This window comes from Dreissena polymorpha, chromosome 1 (genome assembly GCF_020536995.1).
Source record: "Dreissena polymorpha isolate Duluth1 chromosome 1, UMN_Dpol_1.0, whole genome shotgun sequence".
Lineage (NCBI taxonomy): Eukaryota > Metazoa > Mollusca > Bivalvia > Myida > Dreissenidae > Dreissena > Dreissena polymorpha.
This window is the reverse complement of record NC_068355.1, coordinates 117,679,655-117,695,237: the sequence shown is the minus strand read 5'-3', so window position 1 is coordinate 117,695,237 and position 15,583 is coordinate 117,679,655. Positions and strand designations below refer to the sequence as shown.

Here is a 15,583-nt window from a genome sequence, read left to right as displayed (position 1 = left end):
GGTGCTCGTACTATGACCTTACCACAGTAGTGCTCGTACTATGACCTTACCACAGTGGTGCTCGTACTATGACCTTACCACAGTAGTGCTCGTACTATGACCTTACCACAGTGGTGCTCGTACTATGACCTTACCACAGTAGTGCTCGTACAATGACCTAACCACAGTGGTGCTAGTACTCTGACCTTACCACAGTAGTACTCGTACTATGACCTTACCACAGTAGTGCTCGTACTATGACCTTACCACAGTAGTGCTCGTACTATGACCTTACCACAGTGGTGCTCGTACTATGACCTTACCACAGTAGTGCTCGTACTATGACCTTACCACAGTGGTGCTCGTACTATGACCTTACCACAGTAGTGCTCGTACAATGACCTAACCACAGTGGTGCTAGTACTCTGACCTTACCACAGTAGTGCTCGTACTATGACCTTACCACAGTAGTGCTCGTACTATGACCTTACCACAGTAGTGCTCGTACTATGACCTTACCACAGTGGTGCTCGTACTATGACCTTACCACAGTAGTGCTCGTACTATGACCTTACCACAGTGGTGCTCGTACTATGACCTTACCACAGTAGTGCTCGTACAATGACCTAACCACAGTGGTGCTAGTACTCTGACCTTACCACAGTAGTGCTCGTACTATGACCTTACCACAGTAGTGCTCGTACTATGACCTTACCACAGTAGTGCTCGTACTATGACCTTACCACAGTAGTGCTCGTACTATGACCTTACCACAGTAGTGCTCGTACTATGACCTTACCACAGTGGTGCTCGTACTATGACCTTACCACAGTAGTGCTCGTACTATGACCTTACCACAGTAGTGCTCGTACTATGACCTTACCACAGTAGTGCTCGTACTATGACCTTACCACAGTAGTGCTCGTACTATGACCTTACCACAGTGGTGCTCGTACTATGACCTTACCACAGTAGTGCTCGTACTATGACCTTACCACAGTGGTGCTCGTACTATGACCTTACCACAGTAGTGCTCGTACAATGACCTAACCACAGTGGTGCTAGTACTCTGACCTTACCACAGTAGTGCTCGTACTATGACCTTACCACAGTAGTGCTCGTACTATGACCTTACCACAGTAGTGCTCGTACTATGACCTTACCACAGTAGTGCTCGTACTATGACCTTACCACAGTAGTGCTCGTACTATGACTTTACCACAGTGGTGCTCGTACTATGACCTTACCACAGTAGTGCTCGTACTATGACCTTACCACAGTGGTGCTCGTACTATGACCTTACCACAGTAGTGCTCGTACTATGACCTTACCACAGTGGTGCTAGTACTCTGACCTTACCACAGTAGTGCTCGTACTATGACCTTACCACAGTGGTGCTAGTACTCTGACCTTACCACAGTAGTACTCGTACTATGACCTTACCACAGTAGTGCTCGTACTTTGACCTTACCACAGTAGTGCTCGTACTATGACCTTACCACAGTAGTACTTGTACTATGACCTTACCACAGTAGTGCTCGTACTATGACCTTACCACAGTAGTACTTGTACTATGACCTTACCACAGTAGTGCTCGTACTATGACCTTACCACAGTAGTGCTCGTACTATGACCTTACCACAGTAGTGCTCGTACTATGACCTTACCACAGTAGTGCTCGTACTATGACCTTACCACAGTGGTGCTCGTACTATGACCTTACCACAGTAGTGCTCGTACTATGACCTTACCACAGTGGTGCTCGTACTATGACCTTACCACAGTAGTGCTCGTACTATGATCTTACCACAGTGGTGCTAGTACTCTGACCTTACCACAGTAGTGCTCATACTATGACCTTACCACAGTGGTGCTAGTACTCTGACCTTACCACAGTAGTACTCGTACTATGACCTTACCACAGTAGTGCTCGTACTTTGACCTTACCACAGTAGTGCTCGTACTATGACCTTACCACAGTAGTACTTGTACTATGACCTTACCACAGTAGTGCTCGTACTATGACCTTACCACAGTAGTGCTCATACTATGACCTTACCACAGTAGTGCTCGTACTATGACCTTACCACAGTAGTGCTCGTACTTTGACCTTACCACAGTGGTGCTCGTCAGACCAGTCCTTGCAATCATCATCTCCGTCACACTGCCACTTCTTCAACACGCAGTTGTTGTTGTTGCACTGAAATTCGTCTTCTGTGCAGTTTTTGGGGGCTGGAATAAAAGACCTAAGTTGATAAGAATATTAATACGTTTAATGTGCAAAAATACAGTTCATGTACATGTAGTTAAAAACTGTACAAATACTTCTTAAATAATTGTTTCCATATCCAGCAAACAACTTTCTATGTTCTCACTAAGATTCATATAAATTAGACAATAAATATGACCTCTCATAGGTAAACATGTTCTTTCATCAGTCTTACCTAGCAACATGGCTTTTGACCCCACAATGTCTAGGTTCAAATTTGTCCAAGATATTATTTGGAAAAAAGTCACAATCCAACACAAAAGACCGAAAACAGTTATCACAATTTTATGCTCACCATGAAGTTGGTGTATTCAAGTATACAAACAACTGACAAAAATACCTTCAACTCCCTATGCCAGCCCCTATCTAAAAAGAAAAGTGGTTTGTCTAGTATTTGAAGAAGAGCATAAACAAAATTCTTGTTCTGTAATTTGTATCTTTTCTTCTGAAGCGTTTATAACCCAATGTTATGCAGTAATATCACATGGGCGTGTGAAATGCATGCAACATTATCTCTTCTAAATCTGCCTCTTTCATCACCATAAGAGTTACATCTGTCATTATGTTATTGGCAGAAACACAGGATCATCATTCCCTGGCTTACTATTCTCACAATAACAGCTATGCAGGCAGCCTGTGTTTCAGAGATTCACATGCCATTCACCCTAGATGATATGAGGAAACATCATGTTGTGTTGAATTAATGGCAGTGAAATGACAGGTTAATAAATAGGAATCCATACCATCCATTGTGGTTTTGTTTTGTTCAATCAGGTAGAAGAAAACACAATATTTGTGTTGTACAAGTCCCTGTATAGAGATTTTGTTGTTGTTGTTTTTTTATCAATACTTTTACTTCATAAGTTTATGATCAAAAGCAATTCTTATGACCTTTAGGTTTTAATTTGTCATAAATTTTAAGATTTGTGAACTCTTGTTGTGTGTACTCTGCTTAACCCTTTACCCCTTAGATACATATGTTGATGCATTTGTAGTCCCATAAAAAGTTTAATTTAATTACAATGTAAATACCTTTCTTACTAAATTCAAGTTTTAAAGGCTTCATTTCCAACCCTTAGATACTGATGAGCAGCAAACAGCATAAAACCTGAACAGACTGCAAGTTACTCACAGGCTGTTCTGGTTTTATGCTGTTTGCACATAGCCATTTTCACTTTGGCTCTGAGTGGGAAAGGGTTAAATCATTAAGCATAAATTGTGCTTTGAGCAACAATAACTTTGACCTTAAGCCAATTGGCCTTTTATAGACTTTGATGTCAGGCACTTACACAAATATTTTCAAGGATATAACCTAAATTCAAAGATAAAGGTCAGTGTAAGATTAATGGTGGAGATCCATAGTCATTTTATTGTATATCTAATTACTTTGAGTCACAATAACCTTGACAACATTTGTGATGTTGTTTAGAGCTTAAACTCAGATACTTTTGCAATCAAACACACCCTATAAAAGATTGTCCCTCAGCACATGAAACTGCAGCCTCTGAACATGCTCTTTTATTTACAGAACAAAACGTGTAACCTTACAATGTAAATGATAAACACCTTTCATGAAAACAAGTACACAATCATTAACTGGAAGTATGCACCGTCATGCACATTAGACAAACATGTAAAGCGTAAAAATGTACATTAAATATTTTCACAATGAAGCCAATATCAAAGTGCTCGAATTGCCCGACCTTTATACTTGAAGGAGCTATGTAATGCTTGTAACATACACAAGCAATGCTGCACACTTGGCTAGCATGCCTTGGTATTGCACGGATTGGTCAGCGAATGTTTGCTGTATATCTGTTCATCATTTCTTTATTATATACCACAGTTCCATGTTGGTTTATAGAGAGATATAACAATCTTTTTAAGCGCAAGTGAATGCTATATTTTACACACAAACGCCCAAGAGGCTAGGACTGTCACAATATATGACAAAACAGACTGCAATATGCAAAGTTTTCTTTATTGTGAACTTTCAGTGTTTTTTCTTGCCATTTTGGGAAAAGGAGTCTGGTCAAATAGGCATTTTTTAATCGATAAAAATGGCAAATTTGGGAATTGTTTATCAACAAAAAGGACCATATTGGGATTTTTGTATCAACAAATATTGACACAACAGGGATTTTCCTTGCTATTTTGGGAAAAATCATACAAATTATAATTATATATTTAATAGCATGTTTAACAAATAAAGTTGATATAATAGATTCCAATAATCATAAGTCATAAGAGACTTTCTAAAAAAGGAAATTGGGATTTTTTTTAATAATTTTGGATTGGGATCGAGTCCGTTTCCTTTACCGGGTCCATTTTATGGTCTTTTTTACATAGCAGAAAAAAAACTGATTTGTTTTCACTTTTTTAAGACATAAACATCTCTGTTTACTCAGTATCACCTTTTGAAGAATGCTAGTTCTGCATTCCTGTCTCCCCTTATTTACAGTCTATGAATCAATCACTCATGGTTTTATCAAAATAGCTTTTTTTTTACTTCAAAGATATTTGTTGATTCAGACCTATGTGCATCTACTTAGTCTACTTTCCTGTCAATGAAAAGGAACACTGACATTCTTGGGAAACATTTTGTTGATTTCGCGGAACAAACATCTCAAGATTCCCAACAATGCAATCAATCCTTTTTATCAGCAGTCATGTCTAAAACATGTTGCCAAAGTTTGATGACTAGCATCAACTGTATATAAAACAAGAGATCTTTGTAACATGACCTCTACGCTCCCCAATGTCAGCCAAGTCATCAACAGGGATCATATTTTTTTTCGGTTTTGTCGGTCCTAGACCGATTGGGGTCATGAAAGACCGATTGAAAATCCCAAACAGTCGGTCCGATTCTGTTTGCTCTTAAAATTCCCATCTCATGAAATCAATTACACAGTGTACATGCTAACACACCCTAATGACATTCTTATCTCGATTAGGTGTGATAACCATTTGCTGCAGTCTCTAAACCGGTCAGGACCGGTTTATTGCGCGTCAGACCAAGAGTCAAAAACTTGTGAACAGCGGATTAAAGACGCATCCGAAATGACGCGTCTGAATGCACGCGCTGTAACTAAACAAAACATGCCGATACATTTTCCACCAGCGTAATAATCTGGTTATATAATATGAATAAAAGTCGCGGATCTGATCGACAGAACAGCCGAAAGTTATTTTTATGGGCGGAACTTCACATACAATAGTACACAAGAAAAATAATACACATTGAATAAATCTTTAGTAAAACCGTGTTAGAATCGAAATAATTTGTGTACTTTGTACTTTGTTGTTGAATAACTCACGACCGGAAAATTAGATGCGTGGTTTCAAATGCTTTGCACTCGTGATTAAATCCCTACACATCTAAACTATCGGCCGTGGGTTTTTTGACAATAAATTATTTATTAACAAGGGCTGTTTGTAAAACATGCATGCCCCCCATATGGGCTGTCCGTTGTAGTGGCAGCGTGAATACGATTTTTGTCACTGTGACCTTGACCTTTGACCTAGTGACCTGAAAATCAATAGGGGTCATCTGCGGGTCACGATCAATGTACCTATGAAGTATCATGATCCTAGGCAAAAGCGTTCTTGAGTTATCATCCGAAAATCATTTTACTATTTCGGGTCACCGTGACCTTGACCTTTGACCTTGTGACCTCAAAATCAATAGGGGTCATCTGCAAGTCATGATCAATGTGGCTATGAAGTTTCATGATCCTAGGCGTATGCGTTCTTGAGTTATCATCCGAAAACCATTTTACTATTTCGGGTCACCGTGACCTTGACCTTTGACCTAGTGACCTCAAAATCAATAGGGGTCATTTGCGAGTCATGATCAATCTACCCATGAAGTTTCATGATCCTAGGCGTATGTGTTCTTGAGTTATCATCCGGAAACCATTTTACTATTTCGGGTCACCGTGACCTTGACGACCTAGTGACCACAAAATCAATAGGGGTCATCTGCAAGTCATGATCAATCTACCCATGAAGTTTCATGACCCTAGGCGTATGCGTTCTTGAGTTATCATTCAAAAACCATTTTACTATTTCTGGTCACCGTGACCTTGACCTTTGACCTAGTGACCTCAAAATCAATAGGGGCCATCAGTGAGTCATGATCAATGTACCTATGAAGTTTCATGATCCTAGGCCCAAGCGTTCTTGAGTTATCGTCTGACAACCACCTGGTGGACGGACCGACCGACCGACAGACCGACATGAGCAAAGCAATATACCCCCTCTTCTTCCAAGGGGGGCATAAATATTTGGTTGTTGTCAGTAGCCCACCTACGCACAGACATTTGTTTGGTTCAGTGCATGTTTGTTAGCTATTATCGAGTCAACAACAATTAAAAACATCGGTATAGACTTACACAGATTAATAATATTGACAACGATGAAAAAAGTCTAATACAACAGCACAAGAAACAACAATGAAATACCAAATGATAAAACCAGTTGAGAAAACTCGTTCCAATTAAAAAAAATGCCTAAGGAAATTTTACTTGTACATGTATTATACCACCTTCATGAATGGCAAAATCAATGGTATATATTTTAACGTAATTTGTCATGATTTCGGATATACATTTTAGGATACTTTTCCCCATTTATATCCGGACCGATTGATGTTGCGGGAAAATATGATCCCTGGTCATCAATATGTGCAATTATGAAGAGTTTTTTCTAAATTGCATGCCCCTGACTGCGACCTTGACATTTAAATCTCATAATCTCAAAATCAATAGGGGTTATCCTTCCATCAACACTCTTCACTTACCAGCATAAACATGGACATATATGTATATCATAATGAAGACTTAACTTACAATGTAATAAAATGTACAAGTCATGTATCATTAAAATGCTTGCTATTTATGTCAAATATAAATCATCTCATGCCAGAAACTTGATCCTTATTTATGTTTTTGTACTTGGATGAACATTTAACAACACTTTGAATTATCATTTATGCTTTTGTCGGATTTCACAACACATCCAGTAGACCATTCTCTTCTACCAGGGGTGTTATTGAGGTGAAGTCTGAGGGGAGGACAATTCTGTAGACTGATTTTGACTACCCAAACCGCGTGCATAACGCAATAACAAACCCTAAAACAGATTTTTAAATAAACACCATCTTAAACTTTTCAACAGTCAAGATTTTTTAATGAAAATCTTTTTAAAATCACCTAACATGTTATGCAAAGTCGCCAGTGTTAATTGTGATCAAAATCAAGGAGTGTTCCGATACCTGTGAACGATGACGGCAATCTTTCGTTTGAGCTCAATGCCTTTAAATTCTACATAAGGTCAATAATGTCACAGTGTTCAATTAACGACAATTTACCACAGTTTACGTAGTTCAAGATTTTTCCACATGAATAGAATATGACTTAAGACTTACCAAGACAGTCGATCTTCCGTACCAATTCAGAAAGTGGTATCGCTTTATGATTTATATCCACTGTTGTTTCTTCCCTTTCCCATTTAAATTTGTTTTTCAATAATTGTTAAATCTCCGAGATTGTGTGAGATTTGTTTTTTGGTCTTCACTTATGCTTCAGAAAGTCGCCATTTGCAATCAAATCAGAAAAGAAATATGAAATACATTTCAAAAGACCAATTTTAATTGGAAGATTGGGAAACGACAGCCAATGACATGGCTCGTTTAAAATAATGCTAAGACAGAATACCAGTGTAATATGCGGAGAGGTTTCGCAGGCCGTGGATTTTTCGGCCGCTAATAAAATACACCCGCGGATTCGGTCGTACTTTCACCCATTTTTTTTCAGAATTTATGCGAATCGCGGAAATGACCCCTGACAACCTGATCCGCGGAAAAAATTACACCCCTGTCTACCTAGAATTGGATATCCTAGTGGGAGATTTGGGGATAAGCAACTGGTACACTTACGGCACATGAGCTCGTCACTGTTGTCACCGCAGTCATTGTCACCATCACACACCCAGTTCTTCTTGACACACTGCAGGTTCCAGCATGTGTAGTGGTCAATGGGGCAGTGGCTGTGGGTCACCGACTGGGCTACTGAAAGTAAAGGGAACACATTACTATGCAAGTGTAGTGGTCCATGGGGCAGTGGCTGAGGGTCACTGACTGGGCTACTGCAAGTACCAGTAATAGGGAACACATTACTAGGCAAGTGTAGTGGTCCATGGGGCAGTGGCTGAGGGCCACTGACTGGGCTACTGCAAGTACCAGTAATAGGGAACACATTACTAGGCATGTGTAGTGGTCCATGGGCAGTGGCTGAGGGTCACCGACTGGGCTACTGCAAGTACCAGTAATAGGGAAAACATTACTCGGCAAGTGTAGTGGTTCACGGGGCAGGGATTGTGGGTCACTGACTGGGCTACTGCAAGTAAAGGGAATACGCATACATCACTATACTTGAGACAATTTAACTTTGACTTTCCATGGGCAAATTTTACAGTATTTCATGAGCTTGAGTTGCTTTAGTTCAGGCATATAAAAGTTGTCACATATAACACGCAGTTTTTTACTACAAAATTTCAAAATTAAAGTCACATTCATCAGATACAACACTATCCTGGCTGCTAAAATTAAAAAAATTCATTTCATAATTGTAAATTTTCATAAAAGCTAACTTATTTTTTTATTCCAGAAAACTACACCCTATAATCTTACAGACTGAAGGGGCCGTTAACAAAACAACAAAAAGTCGGTATCAGAAGATATGAACGGGGTAGCAACAGTTTAAACTAGAGCTTTGTCACAGATGTGATGAATACCATCACATGAAGAGCGTATGAAAAGTACTTGAAATAGGGAACACCATGCTGAATGTGTAAAACACACTAAGTGACCCCGTGACCTAGTTTTTGGCCCGGCATGGCCTCTGTTCAAACATGGCCTACAGATCATCTTATTAATAGATAAAATTTCTGACCAAGTTTGGTGAAGAGCAGATGATAAGTACTTGAAATAGAGAGCGGACACCTTAATGAATCTGTAAAACGCATTAAGTGACCCCTTGACCTAGTTTTTGGCCTGGCATGGCCCATGTTCCAATATGGCCTTGAGATTATCTATATAAAACTTCTGACCAAGTTTGGTGAAGATAGGAAGTAAACTACTTCAATTAGAGAGGGGACAACATGCTCAATGTATAACACACACTAAGTGACCTCATGACATAGTTTTTGACCCGGCATGACCCATGTTCGAACTGGGCCTTAAGATCATCTTGATAAACTTCTGACCAAGTTTGGTGAAGAATGGATGAAAACTACTTGAATTAGAGATCGGACACTTAATACAGACCGACCAACAGGCAGACAAGTTCACTCCTATATACCCCCCTAAACATCGTTTGTGGGGGTATGAAAAAAGTTTGAATAAACTATGCAAAAATGTCTTTGTTTGTGTTTGTGCACTTCTAAATTGACAGCTTACATTGGGCTGGTAAAGGTACAAGGACGTTTTGATGGTAACTGAGTGAGTGAGTTGATGTGAACAGGGACTTCTAAGGGTTTTCCAGTTTGGTCCAGATTTTTGGCGCCTTCATTGTACATCACATTCACCCGTGTGTAGTGCGACAAAATAAACCCACTTGTCCAACATAATAGATGAACAGTTCCATGTCAATACTCAAATATCTCAACAACTGTAGCACTGTATACCATGTGCTACGTTTATTCAAATTTGAAGCCCAGGCTTTCCCCGAAGAAGAATGAAATGATGAACAAGATTTCTTATTTTTGCATGCTTTACATGGAATGCACGTGGATTGTTAATCTGTGGCTGTAAAATTACAAATTGTCAGAAAAATATCGTGCTATGCAATCCATGATCTTTATCATAATGACACTTCCTCTTTTGTATGCAAAATTAGCTTTTCAATGATGTGTTTTTTTTTGGCTTGAGATCTTTTTCTTTTATTTTGGAATTTAAAAAACGGGGTGCAAGCTATAAATGAGGGCGCAATATACGTGACAACTTACAGTACATGTAATTCCATGATGGCATATTCCCAGATTTTAGCAAATTTCATCCACATCCCCATCATTCTCATCCTCAACATGATCATCATCATCATCCACAACATCATTATGTATAGTAAAATTTTAGCATACATAAACAGAAACATTTCTTGAGTAACATTCATAATAGGTTACATACAATTATCTTTACAATTTTCATACAGAAAGAAAACCCTTTTTGATAACAATATACATGTAAATGAGCCAACAAAATTTAAGCAATTTGGATATAAAAACATTTAAGGCCCATCAACTAGATAAGTATACAGAAAAAAACACATGATACCGTCTTTACCGGTATGCGAAAAAACTATTCAACAAATATATCTTTTCTGAAAGCCATAAATAAATCTTTATTTGAAGGATTAATTTCAGTGCACAATAACAACATATTGAGCAAAGCCCTGAGAACACAGGCTCCCAGTGTTTGTTCAAACAGGATATATTACTAGTTGCTTCTGTATCAGCAAGATCTTGTTTCACAACCCCCACCACCTTACACACAAAAACAGGTCTATTTCTATCTTTAAGTGACATAAACACATGTCTTGCCTTGTAATTCATAGCAGAGATGGTACAATGGCTGTGTTCATAAAAAACATTACTGAATTACCAGCACATTACCATCTAATTTATTCATCACACTCAGGGCTTTATTTCCATAATTGAAAATGTAATGTACCCCAGTGGGGAAGACTTAATGGTTCATGTTGAAATATTATAAGATATTATTTTAAGCGAATTTTTCACAAAGATAATCATTCATGGAAATGTACCGAAAAGTATTGCTAGAAAGAGACAAATATTAGCATGCAATAAATTTAATGTTATACTGCAATTGATGTGAAACACTAAACTGGGAACTGTACAGTAATACATCATGTTAGACATTAGTATTAAAGATCACCTATGTAATTTCCTGTCAATTTGTGTGGATTAATGTTAACAAGAAACATGGCAATGCAACAAAATAAGCTGAGAGGTATATCAGAGTGTGTTTATTTCAGGGGATTGCTATATTTCAAGTTAATTCAAAGGCCCATTTGCAACAAATCCAGCTAAAAATCTCCTACAGTGTCTGGTGTATTTCAAAAATGTTAATGAAGACAATAAATTAGTTCATAAAGCATCCAGCTAATAAGCTCAACATACTGGGCTTACTTTTTATGGCACCAAGCATTACATGCCGGAGTAAATAATCCAGTTAATTTGGTTTCATTAATAGAAAATTAAGAAACAAAGGTTTTGGGGTTGGGTAAGAAATGAGATATGGGAAGAGGTATTTATATGTTATACATGAAAATACATGAACATGTATACACACAACAATACCTAACATGAAACAAAACTGTTGCTTTTTTGTCATTAGGCCATAGAAAGTAAATAACTAGATTCTCATCCAAATTTTGGGGAAAATTGGGGCGGGTGGGTGGGTTTTATTTTTTACATTTTATTTTATATGTCGGACCTAGGCTATACTGTGAAACCAGTTATTTTCGTCGGCACAAAATTTCGCCCTTTTCATAAAAATTACTATTTCGTCCGCTCTTAAATTCGTCCATTTCTGGTTTTGAATAAAAACAACAACAAAACATCCGATTTGTTTGTAATACATGTAATACGCGGTTGCGAAAAAATCGTGCTGGGGAAAGAGAGGTGACACTTGGTAGTCACTTGCAGGAGGTGGGCCTTGTTTGGCATATGCCAATTAGCAAGTCTGTTATTTTAGGTGATAGTAACTGTCCCTTATCATTTTATGTCATTAACACGTTCTTTGTTATGATTAGCGGATAAGTGGGACTGAATAATCGTTAACGAGTGTTTTAAACAACGAAGCCAATTGCCAATTAGTCTTTTTCCATTACTATCACGGTCAAACTGATAACAATCTTACCTTTATCGGCGCCAATTAGAGAAGGTGCGAACATTATGGGTTATAATTAGCGTAAGCAAATTATTTCGGTCATATTTCATTAAAGTTTCAAGCGTTTTGCATCGTAAATATTTGAAACCAAACAACCAAACACAAATCAAAATGTTCTTTATTAATTTGTAACAAAGCGCAGAATATATTTCACACATCGTCATATTTGAATTGCGTTTAATAGTACTGTCTTTAATCCGGATTCGCCGCGTGTAGGCTGTATAATCTGCAACACCCCTGAAAAACACAATACACACAATGGGTAATAAAGTTGTTAACAATTAGCGCTAATCAACACTATTATACCTAAACGAAGTCGACGCATTCGATACAGCCTTATTGCATTCGCGTTTTACAGGAAATGTCAGTTGTCAGTACACTGTATAATGAACACCCCTTTGTGTCAAAACCGGATTTAACTTGAGTGTGAATAGTCGACTGTTTCATGTTCTTTGTATCAATACCATCTGTGTATCTGTATTATAAGTATACCAGTCAACAAACAAGGTGCGCGCTTCCGCATATGGGTATTCGGACGTTCAAAAAATTGACCTACGGTTTAGCGTTCACGCCGTCGAACGCATTAAAGCAATATAACTCGTTTTTTTTTCACTATTTCTTTATTTGCAAAAAATACTAGTGGCTTATAACTTACCTGGCAATCTTTTTTTCTCGCATTTTGCGAGTGTGCGAGTGTTAATTTCGAGCCCTGTGTATATGCGTGGATTACGCTGGATTTAAATGCCTCATGCCTACGGTAATTCAGTCTTATTTGTTTCAAATATGGGACATGATTGTTCGTTAGGATCTTGAATTCGTCCATCGGTCGAAGGACGAAAAAGGCGAAAAATAATGTCGGACGAATAATAATGGTTTCACAGTATATTAAGTAATGAAATGTTCACGAATTTGTTAGTTTATATGCATAATGCCTATATGTATGTTTGTATGTAAAATTATATAGAATAAAAGAAATACATTATCAAAATTTGACTAATGTGTTTTATTTTACCCTTTATCATGTAAAACATATTCTGACATTCAATAAAACATTGACTACACAAAGTATAAAAGAAAATACAAATATGTAACAGAACCCTTTACATTATTTTTTCAGTATGACTAGATATTATTGATTAAAACATGGTATTCATGGAGATTTATGGGAAGTTTATGGGTAGTCTCCAATATTAAAGTAAACAAGGGACAAAATTGTCACAAAACCAGGTTTTCATTGTGAAAAAAAAATCTGAAAAAGGGAGAAAACTCAAACTGAACTTTTGAAATGAACAAACAAAATTAACCCCCATTGAAAGTTTGTTTTTAAAAAAAATCTATTTTTAGTCGTGGCGACCTTGACATTGGAGATATTGACGTGATTCTTTTGTGCGACACACCGTCCCATGATGGTGAACAAATGTGCCAAATGATTTTAAAATCTCACAATGAATGACATAGTTATGGCCAGGACAAGCTCATTTATGGCCATTTTTGACCTTTGAACTCAAAGTGTGACCTTGACCTTGGAGATATCGACATAATTTTTTCGCGCGACACACCGTCCAATGATGGTGAACAAATGTGCCAAATGATTTTAAAATCTGACAATGAACGACATAGTTATGGCCCGGACAAGCTTGTTACGCCCGCCCGCCAGCCAGCCAGCCAGCCCGCCCGCATTCGCCAATCTAATAACCAGTTTTTTCCTTCGGAAAACCTGGTTAATAAAATTTCCTAGACAGCCGACAGCTTGTATAACTGTAACATCGGGTGACAGCTGTGTCAATTCTAATTTATTTCGGCCGACTAGGGCACGGACGATTTTTGGGTGATCAACTTTCAACGATGGGGCTTGATCATACGAACCACAAATGAACTCATCGTACAGATCCGCGAGAGTTAAAAGTTTCTGCACATGTTGACACCCCGTACCAATCTTTTACGGTTGTAACGCCGTTTCTACACCTCAAAATAAAAAACATTTTGTTGTTGTTTTCACTCGATCACTTAAATTTCAGACGACGCTCGTGCGCCATTAAAAATCAATAATCGTCTCGGAGACATGAGTTGCCGATTCGCACTTCGCAATTTTCGTACTCATTCAGCTGTTTTGTCCTCAGTATTTTGCGGCTCAATTTTGTTTAGGGATTGTTTTTCCAAAATAAAAAACGTTCGGGCAGGACGATTTTTGATGGGCGGGCGGGGATGAGAATCTAGGAATTTATTTTCTATTGCCTTAATATTTATACACGCAGGGCAAATCCATGATATGCACCTTGTTTCATTCATTTCCGCTTTTCCTAATCTGTTCATGTGTATCATACGTGATTGATATTGTATATCAAATTTAAACATAAAACATGTACATATACACAGTAATGATAATGGCCCAAGTTTTAAAACTTTATTTAAGTGCACTAATAAATACACTACATGTACACATGCATGTATTGTGCCACTTAGACATTACAATTTGTTACATGCACAAAACAACAATAACTACACAAAAAACATCTGTGAATCTTTAATTTTTTTAAAATGTCTATTATCATTTGGCGGCTTTACACTATTTCAAGACCTACTGAAAGTTAATCAACTGTAACCCATTCCCTCACAAGCAAACAAAGTTTGCTGTTTACAATCATCTCACATAAGACCTTTTTGTGCAGCCAGGTGTTCAAAATCAAGCTTTTTATCAACCAGGTATTTGCAAGGTGAGAAAAGTAGGGTAATAAATCACGATCAACAAGTCCAAGTGCCAGCTATAAAGACTATTTTAAGTTGAACGACTCAATTAAAATTTAAGGTCAGCTTCTTTAAATGGAATTTTCTTGTTTAACCAGAGTTATAAGAGATTGCCATGGGCATAAAAGGAAATACACAAAGAAGTTCACGTTGTTATTGGATTTTGTGTCCTGGGTAGAAACGCTACCTGCTTATATTTGCATTTGGTAATTGGTAGAACCATAACATATGTAAATGTTGTCATAAAAACAAGAGGGCCTGAAAGGCCCAAAGTCGCTCACCTGAGATAACAAGATAATATTGGGACAAATCTTCTGACCAAGTTTCACGAAGATCGGAAAATAAATGTGGCCTCTAGAGCGTTAACAAGGTTTTACTATAGCCATATAAGGAAAAATGCCCCGCCCCCTGGCAGCCATGTTTTTCAACCAACCGGCATCATTTTTGAACTCATCCAACATATTATCCGGATGAATCTTCTGACTAAGTTTCATGAACATCAGAAGTAAATGTGGCCTCTAGAGTGTTAACAAGATTTTACTATAGCCATATAAGGAAAAATGCCCCGCCCCTTGGAAGCCATTTTTTTCAAGCAAACATAATTATTTTCGAACTCATCC

At 37.9% G+C, this 15,583-nt stretch overlaps 1 protein-coding gene across 1 annotated transcript in view; it reads right to left on the bottom strand.

Moving 5' to 3' along the window:
• Window positions 1-15,583, bottom strand: part of LOC127846296 (low-density lipoprotein receptor-related protein 4-like) — a 121,423-nt gene that overhangs the window by 73,632 nt on the left and 32,208 nt on the right. Inside the window, exons 3-4 of the mRNA XM_052377466.1 lie at window positions 8,187-8,318; window positions 2,095-2,211 (exon numbers count right to left, since the gene is read on the bottom strand). Coding sequence (XP_052233426.1) covers window positions 2,095-2,211; window positions 8,187-8,318 — 249 coding nt within the window. The remainder of the gene's footprint in view (window positions 1-2,094; window positions 2,212-8,186; window positions 8,319-15,583) is intronic.